Source organism: Squalius cephalus (assembly GCF_949319135.1).
Source record: "Squalius cephalus genome assembly, chromosome: 12".
Classification (NCBI taxonomy): domain Eukaryota; kingdom Metazoa; phylum Chordata; class Actinopteri; order Cypriniformes; family Leuciscidae; genus Squalius; species Squalius cephalus.
This window is the reverse complement of record NC_137133.1, coordinates 23,034,749-23,055,218: the sequence shown is the minus strand read 5'-3', so window position 1 is coordinate 23,055,218 and position 20,470 is coordinate 23,034,749. Positions and strand designations below refer to the sequence as shown.

Genomic DNA, 20,470 nt, shown 5'->3' with positions numbered 1-20,470 from the left:
ATATATATAGGTCTATATTGACTAATTTATCATTGTAGCCTTATTTAAGTTGATTTTCTGTATACTGTGTATTTATTTTTGGACTAATAGTGGTTAATAAAGTCCAATAATGGTATGAGAGAGTGTCAGTGGTAATATCATTGTGTTCCTATTGGTCAGTGTTAGAGGATCTGTGTAACAACTGAGGCTTAGCCTGACAGTTAGCCTGCCCTGGACCAGGCTAGTTTCCCAGCATAAGTTGCCGGGGTAACTGAGTTTGAACTTTTTTAAGTTTGATTTATGAAACCGAATCTACCAAAAATAAGCCTGACTAACCGAAATAAGCCTGGCTTATACTCTAATCTTGGTTTATGGAACAGCCCCCAGGTTCAGTAGGCTGACAACGCTGATATAAACATTCTCTGTCAACTCAGAGTTTGATCCAGAGTTTATGATTAACTCTGAATCAGGAGCACCTGAAAGTGTGTCATTTGCAGTGAACAGCCAATCACACGAAACACGGAGAGCATCAGTTTGATTGACAATTCACTTTTCTGCTGAAGATTAAGAGATCTTTGCATTTAAATAATAATTGATATGTTCACGAAAAGTTAAAAAGAAAACACTTAAGCTTAATCAGTTTAAAAGCTTTATATTAAAGCTTATATTTATATGTAGATATTTACTGTATATTAATTTAAATGCAAAGTTTAATGTTAATTGTTAATTAATATAATAATTATATGAATTGTATATGAATTATAAATAATTATAATTCATATAATATAAATATAATAAATAATTTGCCACAAAAGACAATTTTATCTAAATTCGTTCACTATGAACTGCTTTAATTTGGAGTAAGAGATACAGGGGGAGTGGCTTTATGGCATTACAAACACACACATATATATGTGTGTCAGTGTGTGTGTGTGTGTGTGTGTGTGTGTGTGTGTGTGTGTGTGAAGTCACTTTGCTCACAGCTGATTGGCCCAGTTTAGGTTTGCGATCTCGAACCCAGAATAAAACCTGCTCTGGCCATGTAGCATAAGTTACCATGGCGATGAACTGCTAAAAACCAGTCCAATTTCTTGAGAGTTTGCTGAAATTAATCTTAAATTTACCTGGGTAGCAACTGAAACCGGCTTCATGCAACAGGCCTCATGTCCACATTGAGAACGACCATTGTGGCGTCAAGGCACAACAGCTTGAGGCTTCCTAGACTGGATGTGTCATAGTGAATGCTCCAAATCCATTTGTCCTGTTGTCAGAAGTAGCGTAAGCATGTGGAGTGTGCCAGAAATAGTATGGGGCATCAGTTTACTTTTGACTGCTTGTTCTGTTGTGCCACATCCAGTGTAAACAGCATAACTAATTGTAATGGTTTCATTTGCTTTTGTTTTCAGTCCCCATTCACTTCCATTATATGGAAGAGTTGCCAGTGCATTTTTGAACATTACGCCTTTGCATTATTAAAGCATACTTAAAGAAAGAAATCCGTACAGATTTGAAGGTTGAATAAATTACAGAATTGTCATTTTGGACACTCCACTTCTTTAGTAGTACCACCCTTCCCATACTGGATTCACACTTTGAAGATTTCACCAGTGGTTATTATTCAGTCAATTTTTTTATTGAGGATTTTGCTAGCATCTCACAAATACACATTGTTTCTTAAATTTGAAAGGGTCAACCAAAAATTAAAATTTGTATTCTTTACTCACCTTCATGTTGTTCCAGATCTGTAATACTTTCTTTCTTCCCTTCTTTCTTCTTTAGTAGTACTTAAAAATGTGGTCCTTATGTATGAATGTAGTGTATCATGGTTTATGTCGGACACAATATTACCTGAATACCAAAGAAGTAATGAATTACAGATGGAGACTTATGTTGGAGTTTATGAGAAATGAGAAAAGATTGAGAATGTTTTTTTTTTTTGGATTCCTTTTTTATTAGAATAATCTTTCAAAGGTTCAATGCATTTGCCTAGATACTGTTACCCAGAGTTTTCTCAAACAGAACAGCTCCATTTAGACATTCAGTATAATAGGTTGTTTTGCACCATTGAGTACAGCACTATTTAATGAAACTCTACAGCCATGTACTGATGGTTTCAGCTAATAAAGGATTTTTTTATGTCAGTGCACTTTATAATTTATAAGATCTGTCTATGAAATGTATTCATACATTCATGACTCTCAATCGTCAAGAAACAATACTGATGTTTGTCTTCATGCGAGTTTGTTATTATAGCAGGAAATAGTTAAACTGCATTTACAAACTAAAATTGTCCAACAATCTACCTGCTTAGCCTTCTTTTAAAATGTAAAAGTTTCTTTGTTTGTTTACATGTTTCATGGTACCCAATATTTATTATGTAGTTTTAAATTTTGTACACAATGTAGGTTGTGAACGTTGTTAATGAATGTTCTATGTTGCTTTTTACAATATTGAAAAAAGGAGTTCTGAGTTGTGTTTGGCATTTAAAGTGTAAGTTGCAGGTTAAAATTTTCACAAAGATAATACAATGTGTTTATTAAACATAAAGATAAGAACCGCCCACCATTGTTTTTTTATACCAAAATGCTGATATAATATGAAAAGTTGGCACTTTTAACAGTGGTTTTAACCGCTCCCGCTCCCTTCCACTAGATGGGGCGTGACGTCATAAGAGGAACTCACTAGTAGAGTTACCGGACGCTAGCAGCTATATTCGCCTTACATAACTTCAGAAAAGTTGGTTGTATGTTTTATTTGATAAAAAAAATTATGGATAAAATAACTCCATTGTAAACATACTCGTGTGTGCTGACTTCAAGGGGACCGTGATCCTGCCTGAAATGAGAATAAGCTATTCGCAAAACAAACGGGTTCAGGCAAGGCAGGTCAGATCAGCCGGTCGCAGATCGAGCTGTTCCACTAAACTCCAAAACGCGTTCACCTCACGGCAGCACACACTCTTCACTGCTGATTCAACTGGGTGGCATAGCCCACACGAACACAGTGATGGGGACATCGATCTCTCTTTTTCTTTTCTGACAATAAACATCGCTAATTAAATCCTGAGAAATTGATAACGCGTGGATTGAGGAAGGGTATTACATGACGTTTGAGGCGTCGATGAGACTAGCGATTGATCCCTGTGCAGTGTGTGAATCTCTAACCTTACAGCTCTGATTTGGACTGACTTACTGTAAGTAAATAATGTCTTCAGTCGTTGTCCCTCCTTGCTATTCTACATGACGGCAATATTTGGAAAATACTTGCTTGTTCCGTTATATTATCCGGGTTAAGTTTGCACCAGGTTGACTAGCTCTAACGTATCGTAACGTCTAAGCTCGTAACGTCCACTCATTCTCCTCACACCAAGCATTAATAACTATTTGAGTGCCATGGCTCCCCTCTCTCACGTCTGACCGGTTAATTTGATGGTTTCCCACTTCCTCAGTCGTTCTCCAAATAGCCATAATACAGTAGGAATCTAGCGAGTATGTGTCACGGGTGACAAAATGCTGGGAAAAGCGGAACCTTTCTTTCTTTCCATGTTCCCCGAGGGGATTATTTTGGTGTAACGCCTCACTCCGGTTCCGGGTGTAGCGGAGATATTGTCCAACCCATAGGTCCAACCCAAGCGGCAACCTCCCCGTCTCTCTCTTGAAACCAACACGGAAGTGAGTTAAACTGCAATTCATCGACTGGCCGCTTGAGGCTGTTGTCAGAAGTGAGTCAAATCTGTATCTCCCCCATGTTAAAATGACCAACTTTACAGCAGAAAAAACATGTTTACAGCCTGGTGTCTGTATGTGGCTTTGGTCTATACAGCTAATTTTGCCCTTCATGACAACTGTGAGGGGGGTGAATTTTTTTATAACTCTTCCGTTTAGTTGATTAATATTTAAAGTTCTGCAAGGGTGTGGCCACTTGACCCAGATAGCAGACCAACATTGAATCTACATTGAATCAATGTCAATGTATTAACCAAAAGATCATTGAATCAATGTTGAAATTTAACATTGATTTTTCATCAGGTTTGCACCCTGAAATAATGTTATTTCAACGATGAAAAATCAATCAATATGGTCATAAAATCAATATTATTTCAGCCATAATTAAATCACTTATTTAACATTGAATCAACATAGAAACAATATAAAATCAATCTTGCTTTATGTACAGCAAGATTCTATGCTAGTTTATTATGCTTGTACTATGCTTGAATTTTTAAATGACTCATTTCAGACAGAGACCATGTACGGTTGCAATTAAATATGTTTTTAATCAAAATGTCATTCAAAGTAAACTACATCCTTCAGTTTACAAGTAAATGTATTTATTTATGCCCCCAAAACTGAACAGGAAATATCACATTCAGAAAAAAATTGCATTTCGTGGTGACAAAGACAAAAACAGCAGTACTACGGTAAGAAAGAATGAAACATTACTCTGATAAATTTTTCAAATTCAATTTTATTTAGCACATTTAGAACAGACCAAAATGCTTTACAGAAGAACAACATTAAACAATATAGCATGCATTAAAAAATAAAACAAGATATAACATGCATTATAAAATAAAAAAAGATATAACATGCATTATAAAATAAAACAAAAACAAGAGCAACATAGCTGAGTAACAATAAAACAAAAGAACCAGAACAGAAATCAGAACTCAGATATAAATTAATAAAAAAATAAATAGCTTGCTATTATTTGAATACAAAAAATATATTACCCATCGTACACGTCGTCTTCCATTTGCGTGCCCAAAGAACTCCCGCTTCTTTGCACCTTTTTTAACTTCAGGGTTAGTTCGCCCTAGAATGAAAATGAACAATTTACCCACGGCGTTTGGTAAAAGACAAATTGAAATTCAATATATTATTAGGGAAAATCCCGGCCGTTGGTTTGTGTTCATGTTACTAATAGGCCTACATTTAACATAGCAGTTCATTCCGACTCACCCAGGAAAAGCAAACAAGTTGTAAGAAATATAGATAAAAAAAATTGAGAAATGAAAGATTAGAGATTTAAGATTAACTTACCTCTAAAAATCACTTTGTCGTTGCCCGAATGCTTCGTCTGTCTGTCTGTTTCGCGCTTGAAATCTGTTGACCGTTATGCAGCGCTTTGATCTGATTGGTTGGCAACCAATGTTAGGATTGTCTCTAGGCAACCAGTGGAGAAATTTAAGCTGACCAAAAATCAACATTGATTCAACGTTTGTCTTTTCAACACTGAAAAACATTGAATTATCAACATTGATTCAATATTATTTTAACATTGAATTTTCAACATTGTTCCAATATTATTTTAGCATTGATTTTTCAACATTGATCCAATATTATTTAGCATTGAATTTTCAACCTCAACCAAAATGATGATTCTGATGGAATTTCAACATTTAATCAATGTCACCTTGCTATCTGGGGAGTGACAGGTGGATTGCCGCTGATGTCAATGCTAGCCGTTTGTCTGCTGTTACTAGCCGTCAGTTCACCTAAGCAAATTTTAGCTGCTGAACTTGCCACCTCTGCAGTGTTTTGTGCTTTTTTTCGGGATTATTTCATACAATTTAAAACAATCATTACTTCGCCCACGGCTTTGGGTTCCGTCGTTGTCGTCGAGTATCGTTGGAGAGAATCAACCAGCGCTGTATTTCAGTTGTTTTCCTCTGTGAACATGCACTAATGGATGTCTGACAATTTCGTTGCTTTTTGGAGTTATCAGATTTAAAAACGTCAATAAAGGCTCGTTCGTTCTGCTCTCACGGAACAGATGGATTATAATATGCTTATGTACCGTCAGATGAAATCCTGCAGGCGTCGGCGCTTTCTCCGTCCATGCAATAACGTTAAATGCACATCCTTGAATGAGCGCGGATTTTCTAGCGCATTTACTTGAACTTCATAGGCAATATATCTATGGAGAGGTGGCCAAAATCAGAATTTAAAATGGACTGAATAAGCTCTCTACGAACTTGACGAGCGATGCCGCGCTGACGGACCATATAAAAAGAGTGACTGACATGTATGCACATAAATCACTGTCTCACACACACACTCTCAGAGTAATAAGTTACTGCATAATGCATAATAAGTTACTGCATAATGCATAATGCAACTAGCAGAATAGTACAGAATTACGATACACAGTCTCACTTGTAGCCATGTCTTTTAACTATTATAATATTTCGAAGGGCAAAAATAGGAACTTTTAATTGAGCTCCTCAGCTCCACTCACGCCCCGCCTCTTTGCCCATTTTCTGTTATCCGGGAGTGACGCAAGGTGACGCGAGGCCAAGATGGCGACGGCCGGCTCCGCCTTCTTTAGGCTTCAAAAATGCTCTTCAGAAACCTACGGGTGACGTCACGGACACTACGTCCATATTTTTTTACAGTCTATGGTCCAACCTAATTACCGCTGATGCACGGCAGGTGTGAGAGAGAGAGGAGCGGTGTTTGTACAGGCTTTCCGCTTCACAAGAGGAGGATAAAAGAGCCATTCAGAAGAGGAGTGGAAGTGGAGTTGAGGTCGAGGTTGGAGCTGGTAAAAGTCAATCGGTGTTCAGTTGATCAGTTGTTGGGCTGGGTCTCTGTCGTTGTGTCTTGGGGTAGAAGATCTCCTGTTTGAGCGCTTACATTGGACGCTGTAATCCTGGAAATTCGTGTAAGTGAAGAACTACCATTGGAGTCTGTCGTTTAGAGCTGCGTGTGGAATATTACTGGATTGAACTGCTGCTTGGATCTGCGCTGGAAGAGGAAGAGAGAAAGATAAGTGAATTAATTACATCGTTGAATCAAATGTAAAGCTTGAAGAAAAGACTGAATGTGAAATTTACTATTGAGGAGGACATCTGTTTCAGATACGCTGGAGAGGAATTGAGAGTTGAATATTCCCATTGAAATGCATGGATGAAGCGAGGCTTCTGATCAGCCCTACTGTGTGAGTGATTTGCAGTTGTTTGCCTTACCTGATGCACGCTGAATTAATGCTGTGGATTTGTAGTGAACACGAGTGCTGTGTGCTATGCTGAGAAGAGTCTCCCAACGCCTGCTTTCATTCTTGTGAAATGATCTACTTGTCCCCATCCAAATTCCAGAACGATACAACTGAACTGTTGAAGTAATGCTTTGTATTATCCTCTCTTCCACTGAGTATTGTCGTGAAGTAATCCCTCATTGAAGGCTCCTGTTAACCCTCTCTCTCTGAAATTACAAGTCTCGTGAAGAACCGTATGGCTGTGGAAAAGTCTGAACCGTTATACTTACTGATGGAGCTCTGAAGATGTACAACATCGCTGGTAAAGCTGCCTATTGAGTCTCTTGCTAATGTCTGATGAAAGTGTTTGATGCTGAGGGAAGAATCCTGAAGACTGCAGCAACGCTGTGAAGTGAGTTTTAAAGTCACAATTTCCCTTTCATGTTCTGATGAGAGAATCTGCTGTTGAGAGAAGAAACATTACCTGTTCCTTACTGTCTGAGTCCTGCAGATGTGCAGCAACGCTGTGAAGTGAGTTTTAAAGTCACAATTCCCCTCTCACGTCCTGATAAGAGAATCTGCTGTTAAGAGAAGAAACCTTACCTGTTACCTACCGTCTGAGTCCTGCAGATGTGCAGCAACGCTGTGAAGTGAGTTTTAAAGTCACAATTTCCCTTTTATGTCCTGATGAGAGAATCTGCTGTTGGGCGAAGAAACATTACCTGTTACTTACCGTCTGAGACCTGCAGATGTGCAGCAACGCTGTGAAGTGAGTTTTAAAGTCGCAATTTCCCTTTTATGTCCTGATGAGAGAATCTGCTGTTGGGCGAAGAAACATTACCTGTTACTTACCGTCTGAGTCCTGCAGATGTGCAATGTGCAGCAGCAGCTGTGGAGTAAGCGTTTAGAGTCACTGTTCCACCATTGTGCCCAACGACGTATCTGATACGGAGAGAATACATCACCTGTTACTTACCGTCTGAATCCTGCAGATGTGCAGCAACGCTGTGGAGTAAGCCTTCCCAGCCACTATCACATAATTGTGTCCCGAAGACAGTGAAGAATCGATCCAGCGGCTATTCCAGTCAAATAGCCCTAGAAGAAAAGAGTTGCTTATCCTTTCCTCAAGTTGATTGTTATTCAATAAAGATTGTTATTTTTGAACTCAATTGCTTGCCTCCTCCTTTGTCCGTCTGTTGCGTGCCTGTGGTGTCGGCTCCTCACGGTGGTGTCTGGAGTCAGGGGCGGCTGGTCATCCGAGTCCACCCCGGCCTGCACCGGTGACATATGGGTTGCGAGTTCCTCTTGTGACGTCATCACCCAGTAACTGAAAAAACACGCTACCTTCGAAGAAACCCCAATAAATGTTATTTTAACACATTTTAAGACAGAAATAATTAATATAGAGCACTTTATTTACACATTAATTGGCTGTGGTGGTTAACCTGCAACTTACACTTTAAGTCTCTTTTTGGAATTTTGTTTTTTGCATCTGTAGTTTCTATGCAGCAAACTTTGTTGAAATGCAGAAATGTTTGCAATGATGTGGTACTGTATGTTGTGTAAGAATTGCATTTCAAGGAATTCTTTACTAATCTTTCCAGACCCTTCATTTTGAAAACCATGCTGCAGTTCATTGAAGTCAACAGTTTGGCATATTTGGCAATTATATGATTTGTCCCCCTACACCCTCCAGAGAATAAGCTGCAAATGCAGATTTCTTTCATAGTCACATAACAACAGGGGCGTGTCTAGAGGGGGGGGGCATGGGGTGGCACTGGCCCCCCCTAGAATATGATTGGCACCCCCAACATTGGGCTAGATTTACTGTCAACATGACAATGCCCAACGCGTATGGCAAGCCATTTTAACATTTAAAAGCTAGACTGGATATGTGTTGCAGATATCTGTAATTCAGTTTTGCCTAGTCAAAAAGAACATTTCAGATATCCGCAACTACATTCTTCCTATCCATAATTGTAATTTCAGATATCCACAAAGACATTCTTCCTAGGACAAATGACGTCACTTTTTCCATTCATTTGTATGGGGTTTATCATTACAGATATCTACAATTCAGTTGCAGATATCCACTATGTGAATTACAGATATCTGCAATTGAATTGTAGATATCTGTAATTCTAGTTTGAGATATCTTCAATTTGATTCTGACTAGTCATAACTCCAGTTCAAGATATCTTTAATTCAACTCAATTCAAGATATCTACATGTTCCTTTTCAGATATCTTAAATTAAGTTTTGACTAGGCGAAATTACGTTGTAGATATCTGTAACTGGAGTTATGACTAGTCAAAATGGCGTTGTAGATATCTCAAACTGGAGTTAGGGATAGTCATAATTTAATTGTAGATATCTATTATCAAGTTATAGATATCTTGAAATAAATTTTGATTAGAGATATCTGAAATTTGAGATATCTGTAACTTTTATTCTGCCTAGTCAAAATGTAATTACAGATATCTTGAATTAGAGTTTTGACTAGGCGAAATGACGTTGCAGATATCTGTATGCAAATTAGGCCCGCATCACACTTTAGGCAGGAGCGTTGTTTTTCTAATCATTCAAATCGCACCTGTTAAAGGGTTAGTTCACCCAAAAATGAAAATTTTGTCAGTAATTACTTACCCTCATGTTGTTCCAACCGCGTAAGACCTTCGTTCATCTTCGGAACACAAATTAAGATATTTTTGATGAAATCTGAGAGCTGATCACTTCTCCATAGGCTGCTAGGTGACCGAAACTTGCTGGCCCAGAAAAGTTATTAAAGAGATCGTTAATATAGTCCAAGTGACTACAGTGGCTTAATCTTAAGTATATCAAGCGACGAGAATACTTTTTGTGCGCAAAAACAAACAAAAATAACTACTTTATTCCACTATTCATTTCCTTCTCTCTGGGCCTCGTAGTGTTTTTGCGCAGCGCGTCTGTGTTGCACGTCATCACGCATCACACACATGACCAGCTTCGGCCAATTGTGAGCCTACGTGGTGACGTGTAACACAGACGCGCGACGCAAAAACACTACGTGAACCAACTAGAGGCCCAGAGAGAAGGAAATGAATAGTGGAATAAAGTCGTTATTTTTGTTTGTTTTTGCGCACAAAAAGTATTCTCGTCGCTTGATAAACTTAAGATTGAGCCACTGTAGTCACTTGGACTATATTATAGATCTCTTTAATAACTTTTCTGGGCCAGCAAGTTTCGGTCACCTAGAAGCCTATGGAGGAGTGATCAGCTCTCAGATTTCATCAAAAATATCTTAATTTATGTTCCGAAGATGAACGAAGGTCTTACGGGGTTGGAACAACATGAGGGTGAGTAATTACTGACAGAATTTTCATTTTTGGGTGAACTAACCCTTTAACTGTTAACTTAATTAGCACTGATTAGCACCATGTTGGAGCAGCCAGAGGGCGAAGGAATTTTTAATTGTCTTTTTAATGCTGCAGCCCGTGCAAGACAGGAGCTGGCAGCGAGAAATGATGATTCAACCTTACTTTCCACAACAAGACGATTATTTCGCCGGCGAGTTCATCGAGGTCGGGGTAATTTTTCTTTTTTAACATCAGAATTGCTAATGTGCTATCAGAAGTTCGGGGTAGTTGTTTAATAACTTAAAGCAAAATAGTTGCCAAAATGCATTCTAGGGTCTTTTTGTGAATGTACTCGAGTAGGCCTATCTTGCATTGTGAATATGATACCATCATACAAAAAAAGTTTAATATATCATCTAGCTTTTTATTTTCAGAGACATCTGAGTGAAAAAGAACCTTACTGACAGAAATATTACACAACTGATGAAATGCAAGATGGAGGCTGAAATTTGAAGCCACAATTGTTTAGTATAAGAACCGATCAGTAGAATAAGTGTAAAATAGATTCTCCCTCCTCTTGGCAAAAAGAGCATAGTGGGGAAATATTATGGTAAAATTTACTTAAATATTTATTACAAGGGTAATAATGATGAATACATTTTAAATGGACTTATTTTATTGTGAAACAAATTTTTTTGGCACTGTCCATACCTAATGAAATGTGATATTTGGGGAAAAGTGAAAACCATTTCCCATAAGCCTTAATAATTGAACTCTTACTATCAGTTATAAAGTTTCTTTTCTTTTTTTTTTGTACGTTTAACATCCAGGATATTTACCCCATGTATAAATAGTTGAGGGACATTCATATTCAAATTACCATATGATTTATAAGATTTCACCAAAAACAACAAATTAGAAGGGATAGTCTTTGTAAGCTTAATGTAGTTCTGTTTTGATACATTTAAACCATATAGTTCAATAATATCTTCATAAGAATAAAAGTCTCCACTATTGTTTACTTAGTCTGAAACAAAAAAAGCAATGCCCTTATTAAACCAATAAGGGAAGAAAAATGATTTACAGGCTGATAATATTGGTTGTTCCATATGATATGAGGAGAAAAATTGTGTTTAAATATCAGCTTCCATGACATAATAACATGGAAAGTTTCATAGGTAGTCTCGTACATTTAAAATCACAAGAAAGAAACAATTTTAAATTTCCACATCTTTTAAAAATCAAATTAGGAATCCAAAACCAGACTGAATTCCCCTTTAAACATTTTTTTATTTTAAAAACCTGGTTCAAGGTAAAAAGTCTAAAACATTCAAACCTTCCTTTGAGTACGGTTGAGTTAAATATTTCCTGCTGGCGTGTTTCCCTTTATTTTTCCATATAAATTTAAAATTAAGAGTGTCAATAAATTTACAGGTGACTGAATCAACATAAAGGGATATAGAAGGATAAACTAAGCGTGAAATTCCTTCAGCTTTAGATAACAGTGTTCTGCCATATATTGTAAGGTCTCTTTGTAACCATAAGCTAAATATCTTTTTGGCAGAATCTAATTTGGGGGAATTCAGAGAATTTTTTTTTCTGTTCTAAGGAAGTTAAGTGTTATTGCACTTCCATTGCAGCTTTATTAAAGTGTATTAGAGTGAATCTCTCTCATAAATCTTATGTTAACAATAGCTTACAGTAATTTTAAGCATGAACCCCCCACACACACACACACATTTTAGCCAAGAATTACTGCTGACAGTTATGTATTTGTGTTTTACAGGAGGATCTGGTGGCCGCAGGGAAAACCCTATTTGGCAAGCAAAACTTTTCCTCCTCCCAGGGCCAGATAATGGTTTTCTGCCCCCCACAATAGAACTTGAGGAACTGGCTAAACATGGATTAGGTAAATGTGAGATTGAAGCAGATAAGAATTGAGTGTTATTTACTTGTACACCTTATCTAACCTTCTTGCAAAGAAAGCTATGGAATGAGCTGCTTTGAATTTTGTTAGCTTGAGCCTGTATGGTCCGATTTGTTGTACTGTCTCTATATTGGGAAACATTTGACTGTTAATACATTTAACATTTGTTTTAAAGAAATATTGTAGAGCAGTTTACTCTTTGATGCATTTCCATAACAGTTTCCATGTAGCCATTTTAATTGTTACACCTATGCAACACTTTCTCATGTAAAGACATCACTTTGAAAGTGTCCAGGAATACCTCCCAATGAATCCTTTTGCATTAGCTATCAGAAGTTAGTCAATGGTGGTTATGGTTAGTGTGAGGATCTGGGTGGTGCATTCAGACGCTAAGCTACACCATATATTGTATGTTAATGTTCTTTCACATATGGTCAAATGTGTGATGGCCTTGTGAGTGAGACCAGGCTCTTTCGTCTGTCATATGCAATTTTCTTAGGAGTGTAGGGTTCGTTTAGTTTCAAAGCTGTAGACTTTGTAGAAACACAAATGATCTTAGGTTAACTGTGGTAGTCATACAGGTCTACTTTTGGGGTTTGGCAACACTACGATTATGTCTGAAAATGAGTCCTGAATGCTAGGAGTCCTGAAAGATCTTGCAGCAACTAATGAATGTTACTTTGCCACTAGGAACCGATTATACCGATGTTTACTTTTCCATTTTTAGGAAAACCTGTGCATGAGTCAACGGAAGCCGGATGCACAAACTCAAAGATTGTGTTAAACTGGAGTTTATCTGAATTGAACAACTTTGTTTGCCAAAGCTACCCTCGTATCAGTTTAAATTTTTGTAGGCTTTGAATTGGCAAGGACAGGCAAAGGACGCAAGATCCAGAAATTGCAAGTTAGTTCTGTGAAGGAACTAAAAGCAGTTGTTGGCAAAAGCAGGCTTTACATCGTGCCACGAGCCAATGTCTTGCAGGTATGGAATTATACACAGGGATTTATATCATACTACAATCATATAAATGTGTTCTCTGTAATGTCTATGCCTATAACTGAAGTTACCCTCTGCTCAGGTAACATCACCACCCTCTGCCATGTCCTAGAATTCATTCCCACCACTCGCAGCTCCAGCAGTAGATGAGACCTCACAAGTGGTTTCAGATCAGGTCCATATTAAAATGATTGCACATCTAATGATTTTTGTTATGTCCACTATACACTTTTTAGTGATGAGTGGCAAATACAAATATAAACCCTTTTTTTTTTTTTTATGTACAGTATTATGATGTATCAATTTATTCTGTGTGATGTCTGAGCAGTTACATTCCCTAGGATAACAGTTTTTGTAATTTTTTTCTACCTATGGATATTTTCAGTTTCAATTCAGTTGAATTGGCCTTTCATTTAACCTTAATATAAATGATATGTTTATGCACAGTGCACATTTAATGTTAGGTGACAGTTCAAGTAACTTCTTTACTATGCAGTGACTCTAACAAATTCTTTGTCATTATATGTTTTTGTCTTCTCTTAGGTAATGACACCATCCGCAGCCATTCCCCAGAACTCACAACAACCATCCAGCACTACAGCACTTGATGAAATCTCCTTCAGTGCTGAGACTACAGAATCTGTAAATCTCCGTGTGAGTGAAGTTATTTTTGATGTTGTCAATGGTTGTAAATATGACTGATTTGTGACTCATAGTTGTACTTTATTTCCTTCAGGAGTGGCAAGCTGTACGTTCCCAGCAAGATGAAGAATATAATGCTTCTTTGTTGGCAGATATAGAAAAGGTAATTTGACTATTCACAGTTTGCTTGCCAAGGTTAAATTTTGTTTAAAACAAAAATGTGTATTACATATATGGTATTGCAGGACAGAAGGAGGCACTGCTATGAGGTTCTGGAAGAAAAGCGCAAAAAGGTTAGTGCTGCCACTAAATATTTTGTTTAATTATATATATATATATATATATATATATATATAATATATATCCTTTTTTTTTTTTTAGGCCATTGAGGAAAGACGCCAGCGAATGGCAGCCCGTGTTGAACCTCTTGATGGAAAATATCTGAAAGCCAAATATCCAAATGGAGATGTGAATAAGAGGAAGTTCATCATGTCTGATCCAATTCAAGTAAGACTTCATTGTGAAGAAGGATCAAGGTGTTTTTTACATAGATGTTTTTAGTTATTTTTCCTCATTTCTGGATTTCTTTATTTATTAATATTTGCCATCATGGGCTCTTTGTTTTTAGGTCTTGTTTGATTTTATTGGAACAGATGAAATGGCCAGTGAGGTGTTCAGAATCCAGGAAGCTACTTCTTCAAATGCTATAGAGAGCACTTCTACTGGGTCAATTTCAGATCATGGAATCAAACCGTTCTCTACATTGTATGTCCTTTGGACATCACCTTTTGATTATCTGGTAAGTTACTACGACAGTATCACTTGAGCAAGTTTTTTTTTTCATAATGATTTTGATTTGGCCATATGCATTACCTTTTATTGATAAGTTATCATTTTTTGGCCTGATTGTCCCTGTTAAATTTTATCTTAAGGCTTGTTAAGAATCCCTGCGTCCCAGTTTACCTACTTATACCATGCCCTAAAAGTATGTGCTCTTTTTGTGAAGAAAAAGTACATACTTTTGAGTGTGTGAGAAGACTAGGCAAGCTTTTGGGACATACTATCCAGTCATAAAACTGTGTCTTTAACGGACACCATAAACTAGCCTGTCAATCATCTTTTCACAGTTAATATCCTCCACAATTTAATTTAATTTGCTACTAGCCTGAGAGAAAATATTTATGAGCCTTGCATGTAAAGACATTTACATTTATGCATTTGGCAGATGCTTTTATCCAAAGCGACTTACATTGCATTCAAGGTACACATTTTACATTTTGTCAGTTCTTGCTTTCCCTTGGAATCGAACCCATGACCTTGGCATTGCTAGCGCCAACGCTCTACTGTTTGAGCTACAGGAAAGCCTGTAAAGACTCTAAAGACTCTTTTTAAAAGTTCACATTGTTAGTTAAGATTAAATATAACATGAATAACATTAAATAAACATGCACATAAACTAAGATGGAAACACATTTACCAAATAAAATCCAGTACATGACAGATTATAACTCATCATGCCCAAATGTATAGTCAGTACAGTTGTGTTCAGTCTGTGATTACAGTCTACATTAATGTCTGTGTGTTTCATTTCAGGAAAAACACTGTGACCCTGTAAATGTTGCCCAGCCTCCAGTGGATTCGCCCTTTGTTCAGTCTCCAGTGGCTCTATCCCCAGTCCAGTCTCCAGTGGCTCTATCCCCAGTCCAGTCTCCAGTGGCTCTATCCCCAGTCCAGTCTCCAGTGGCTCTATCCCCTGCCCAGTCTCCAGTGGCTCTATCCTCTGCCCAGTCTCCAGTGGCTCTGGCCTCTGCCCAGTCTCCAGTCGCTCTGGCCTCTGCCCAGTCTCCAGTCGCTCTGGCCTCTGCCCAGTCTCCAGTCGCTCTGGCCTCTGCGGCTTTGTTCACAGCCCAGACTCCATTCATTCATTTTAATTTTGAAGACCAACCTACAGAGCCAATTGTCATTGATATTGATGAAGAGACACCACTTAGTTTTCCATCTCCCCAGCAATCAGACATTGTAGATCTATCCCTAATAGATCAAGGGAGGTCCGTGGCCCTAGATGAGTATGTTCCTATATATGCTTATACTTTTTATGCATTCGCAAATTAACAAACACTCGCACACAAAGCCACCAACTCTTAATTTAAAAATAATGGGATGAGGTTGCTTTGTGACTGGAAGTCCCTGCATGTGTGAGTGGGACTTTATGCAACTAGCAATATTCTAAAATATACCATAATGTTCAGCATTTGACTAAAAACAATCCAATCTTTGTCTCTTGCAGGGTTGACCTACAGACCATTCTAAAAAAACTGCAAAGCAAAATCGATGGAAACAGCTGCCCAACAGCAAACCAAATAAATGTGTTCAGAGAAAACATACTACAGTGCAGCCTGCAAGCTATCAAGCGGCGACGATTCAACCCACAAGCAAAATTAGATGTAGTGTTTGTTGATGCTGAGGAAAATGGGGAAGGGGCAATAGATGAAGGCGGCCCTACTAGAGAATACTTGCGGTTGTTGATGCGGGCCATCCATCAATCAAATGTCTTTCAGGGCCATGAGAAAGACCGGAGTTTGGCTCTAGACACACAAGGTCAGTACTCCTGTTAAAACAGAAAGCTTTTGTGTCAGGTTATGTTTTAATGCTATTCAGCTATTCGGTATCATGAAAAAAATGCTCTTTTTTTCTCTCCCACCACTACTGGTCAGATGATGCTTTTGGATTCCACCTTAACAGTCGAATAGTCTTTTTGATCTTTTGTGTTTGTATTTTTTTGAGGGTTCATAAACTGACAAATCAAATTTCCTAAGTTTCACATTGTACTATTTAAACATTCTGCTTGTTTCAGAAATAATATCTAACTTGGTAGTCCAGTAAAGGGTTTTATTCAAGGGTTTTATTGAATCCAGACTCGTAAAATGTCCGTTATAATGACAGTGCTACACTGTAGTCTCATGCTATTTACACCTTGTTTGCATTTCAGGTGATGAGGGTAGATCTAAATATAATCCTATAATCTACACCTCACACTTTGTTAATCTATACAGCTGTTATAATAAAAAATTTGTTTAAGTATTCAATAGTTACACATGTGTGTATATAACTGTTTCATATGTTTTTGTGGAAGCTGCCACAAAATAAAAAAGGTAACTGAGTTTTTATCTAACAATTCTGACTTTTTGCTCCCAATTGTGCAATATTTATTTTCTCATAATTATGGGATATAAAATTGCAATTGTGATTATAATAAAGCTTATAGAGTTGACTTATAAAGTTTATATCTCACAGTCATGACTTTATAGTACACAATTTTGAGTATATAACTTGCAGTTGTTAGTTCATATTATGCAATTCTAAGAAAAAAGAATTTGGACAAAGATAAAGACAAAGACCTACAAAGAGTCTTTGCACAAAGAGACCTACAAAAGATGAATCTGTTTAAAAAATGTGTCTGTTTTCCTCAGTTACATTAGAAATGTAAGACTGTAGAATGTAAGGATGACAGTCCTGTTTTCACCTGCATTTAAAATTGTCCAATTATGATCAGATCTCCTGAATTCTAATAAGGAGTGACTGAGGGGTAAAATATTAACTTGAATATTAAAAAAGTATTTAGAATGGTTCTGTAGGAATTTCTGACATCAATATTTCTTCTGTTTTACTTTAGCTTTGGAGAATAGGTTGTATGCATCAGTGGGGAAGATGATAGCTATGTGTGTCGTCCATGGAGGAGTTGGCCCACATTTCTTCTCTGAAAGACTTTTTCTGCAGATCTGTGGCATGCCAACATCCTCTGCCTCAGTGGATGAGGTTGGAGATCATGCATTGAGGGAGCAACTAATCAAGGTACAGAGATGTTTGAGAATTTAAATAATTGTTTAAAAATGATGCTATTATTAAAGATCATTATTTTGTGTATTTGGAAAATGTGTTGACATGCTTCAACGTTTAAAAAAAACATTATTTTTCATATGCAGTGCATTATTTTAGCTCCTCTATGCCCAGCCTCTCTCAAATGTGGTGTTTTCTACAAAGCCCCTCCTTCCATCTGCTCTGATTGGTCAGCTGACCCAGTGCATTGTGATTGACCAAACACCCACAAGTGTGTGTCAGAAATGTAATGCCCCTTACCATAATTGTGAGCTACAGCTTTCAAAGTACATATAAAAACAGTTAATGGGTACATGTTGCTCAGCTCTGCTTGAGCAGGCATCAGTGTCATACAGAACACAGGGCATCTAGAGCTGCTTTTCCACCATCAGGCCGAACGTTTCTCTTTGCTTAACAGTTTCATTCTTTTTTCGCAACTGTTTTAGATACAGGAAGCAACAACTGTTCAGGAGGCAAATTGTGCCATTGCAGAAGCAGCAGACAGCTTAAGTATCATTGGTGCCTTGAGATATATATCACACCTGACAGAAAGGAACTCTCTTGTCCAGTCAGCTGCAGAGTTCTTTGTGAATGGGAGACTGCGGGCTGCCTTGGACCAGTAAGTGATTTAAAGGGTTAGTCTGCCCAAATATTGAAATTATGTTGTTAATTATTCACCCTCATGGGTTTCCACACCCCAGGACTTTAGTTAACTTCCAGAACACAAATAAAGATACTACCATGCTAACATCTCCTGAGAGTTGTAATGATAGAACACCTTTTGTGTTGAAAACATACAGTCTTAAGGGTTGACCTGAGTAATTAATGACAGAATCGTTTTGTTTTTTGTTTGTTTTTTTGTTTTTTTGGGTGAAGTAAATTAAGCCTTTACTTTTTGACAACATAACTATCATCAGCTTGAAACTTCCATTGACTGCTTTGTTTGTTATGCAGGTTTTCAGAAGGGTTGCAAACTCTCGGTTTGCTGGAAGAGATGCAGAAATATCCTGCACTTTTTAATGACATGTTCGTCAATGAGCAGAGGCCCCTTCAAGCAAAGGACCTCTGCAGTCTTTTTTATGTGAACTTTTCCCCACAAGGCAGCAACAGAAGGGCAAAGGAAAACCAGACCATATGCTACTGGAGGGACTGGTTGATCGATGTTGAAGGTATGACATGTTTTTATATAATGTTGAAGGTATGCCATGTGAAAAAAAAAAAAAAAAAAAAATTCAACGTTTAAAATTTCTACAGTATAATGAGTGAATACTTAAATCCATTTTCCAAATTGTATTTGTGCCTTGTCCTGAATCATTACAATTACAGTAAATTTATATTCAGACTGTTTCATTATGAGCAGGACACATTTAAAGGAGCATTTAAATTAATAGCTAGAATGCTAACGCTACTTTATGTAGCTTTTAATTCTCTTGTAATGTGTCATTTGTATTTGTTTTATGCTATTGGTCCTCTATAAACAGTGATTAATAAAAACAGTGACTTAGATTTAAAGAAAACAAGTGTTTGAAGTGAAAAATTATCTGATTTTTGGTAAATCTAACCATTATGCAGAACAAATACTTAGGATTGTAAATTTTTTTTTTTTTTTTTTTTTTTTTTTTAATCAGACAATATATAGAAACCCTGCAGCTAGATGTAGTCATAATTAGACAGGCTGGCTAATTCTGTTTAGAACAAAATATTGCTGTCAAAGAACTGCGTGTACCACACATTTTAGGTTAGTCTTTTGAGGTTTGTGATTTTTCTGTACATATATTTTACAGAGGGAGAGACTGATGGAGTCACTCTTGAGATGATAATGGAGTTTGCCACTGGAGCCTCCACAGTGCCACCTTTGGGTTTCCCCCACCGCCCAGAAATAGAGTTCCTCCATCAAGACAGGAAAATCTTTCCAGAGGCCAATACTTGCCTCATTATACTACGACTGCCGATACACACAGAATATGAAATGTTCAAGACCTACATGACAGAGGGAATCATGCAGAGCCCATATTTTGGTGTTGCCTGAAATGGTTAAAAAAAGAATGTTAATTTTTCCTCTTTTAAGGAATAGTTCAGCAATAAAATAAAAATGTTGTCAATGATTTGACTTACAGAAGTCTCATGCTTTAAGCTTTAATATTAGCCTACCTTTTTACACTTAAGTAATTTTAGGTACAGTTACAACTGAGTACAGCTTTTATAAATTTAAATTTCCATTAAGAAGCACCTTGAAGTCAAATATGTTTGAGATGTGCATCCATTGCAAAATAAAATGCATTGTTCTGCATTATGCATGTTCGTGTTTATTGTGGAAAAACAGTGTTACATTGCTCATTAACTGTTTGTTCAGGTTCTCTCACTTGTACACCAGCTTTTCATCGAAAAAAAAAAAAAAAATTCAATGTTAGCATCTAAGCATCTATTAATTCTTCAACAGAGCATCCTTGTAGTTCAAACTTTTACATATTAAAATATTACAAAAGAATGACATTCTTTATAACACACTCTAATCTGCAACACTAGTTTACCAAAACATTAGCAATTTCTGCACAACAAACCTGAAACTTAATCTTCAAATCTGTAATATGGTCAATAGCATGGGAAACCGTTTCCATTTGCTGAGGAGTAAGGTTAATTTGAGGCTGTTCAACAGTTACAGCAGGGATTTCTTAATTTTCAGCTGTGGGCAAAGACTCAATGCCATGTTGAAACTTTGTGAAGGTCGTTGCTGGG

The 20,470-nt window shown here is 37.2% G+C and overlaps 1 protein-coding gene across 5 annotated transcripts; it reads left to right on the top strand.

Annotated features, from left to right (window-relative positions):
* Positions 1-920: 920 nt before the first annotated feature.
* LOC307168547 (uncharacterized protein) lies at positions 921-20,029 on the top strand. 5 transcript variants are annotated; one of them, XM_079888658.1, is made up of 16 exons: positions 921-3,172; positions 10,428-10,517; positions 12,079-12,201; positions 12,947-13,201; positions 13,299-13,391; positions 13,760-13,870; positions 13,953-14,021; positions 14,104-14,151; positions 14,240-14,365; positions 14,487-14,657; positions 15,452-15,924; positions 16,146-16,456; positions 17,532-17,710; positions 18,181-18,353; positions 18,689-18,903; positions 19,519-20,029. In XM_079888658.1, the coding sequence occupies exons 6-16, from the start codon at positions 13,763-13,765 to the stop codon at positions 19,761-19,763; spliced, it is 2,118 nt and encodes a 705-aa protein (XP_079744784.1). In that variant the 5' UTR covers positions 921-3,172; positions 10,428-10,517; positions 12,079-12,201; positions 12,947-13,201; positions 13,299-13,391; positions 13,760-13,762; the 3' UTR covers positions 19,764-20,029. The 5 variants fall into 5 exon arrangements, with proteins under 5 accessions (XP_079744784.1, XP_079744783.1, XP_079744786.1 ...); XM_079888657.1 differs by having other exon boundaries at positions 10,428-10,523; XM_079888659.1 differs by having other exon boundaries at positions 2,542-2,715; positions 10,428-10,523.
* The last annotated feature ends 441 nt before the right edge of the window (positions 20,030-20,470 follow it).

Bases quoted from the DNA above. Each gene is read 5' to 3' on its own strand.
- LOC307168547 (XM_079888660.1), top strand. From the start codon at position 13,763: ATGACACCATCCGCAGCCATTCCCCAGAACTCACAACAACCATCCAGC. The intron at 14,152-14,239 runs GTTAGTGCTGCC...TTTTTTTTTTAG, and splicing joins TGGAAGAAAAGCGCAAAAAG to GCCATTGAGGAAAGACGCCA. The intron at 17,711-18,180 runs GTACAGAGATGT...CAACTGTTTTAG, and splicing joins TGAGGGAGCAACTAATCAAG to ATACAGGAAGCAACAACTGT.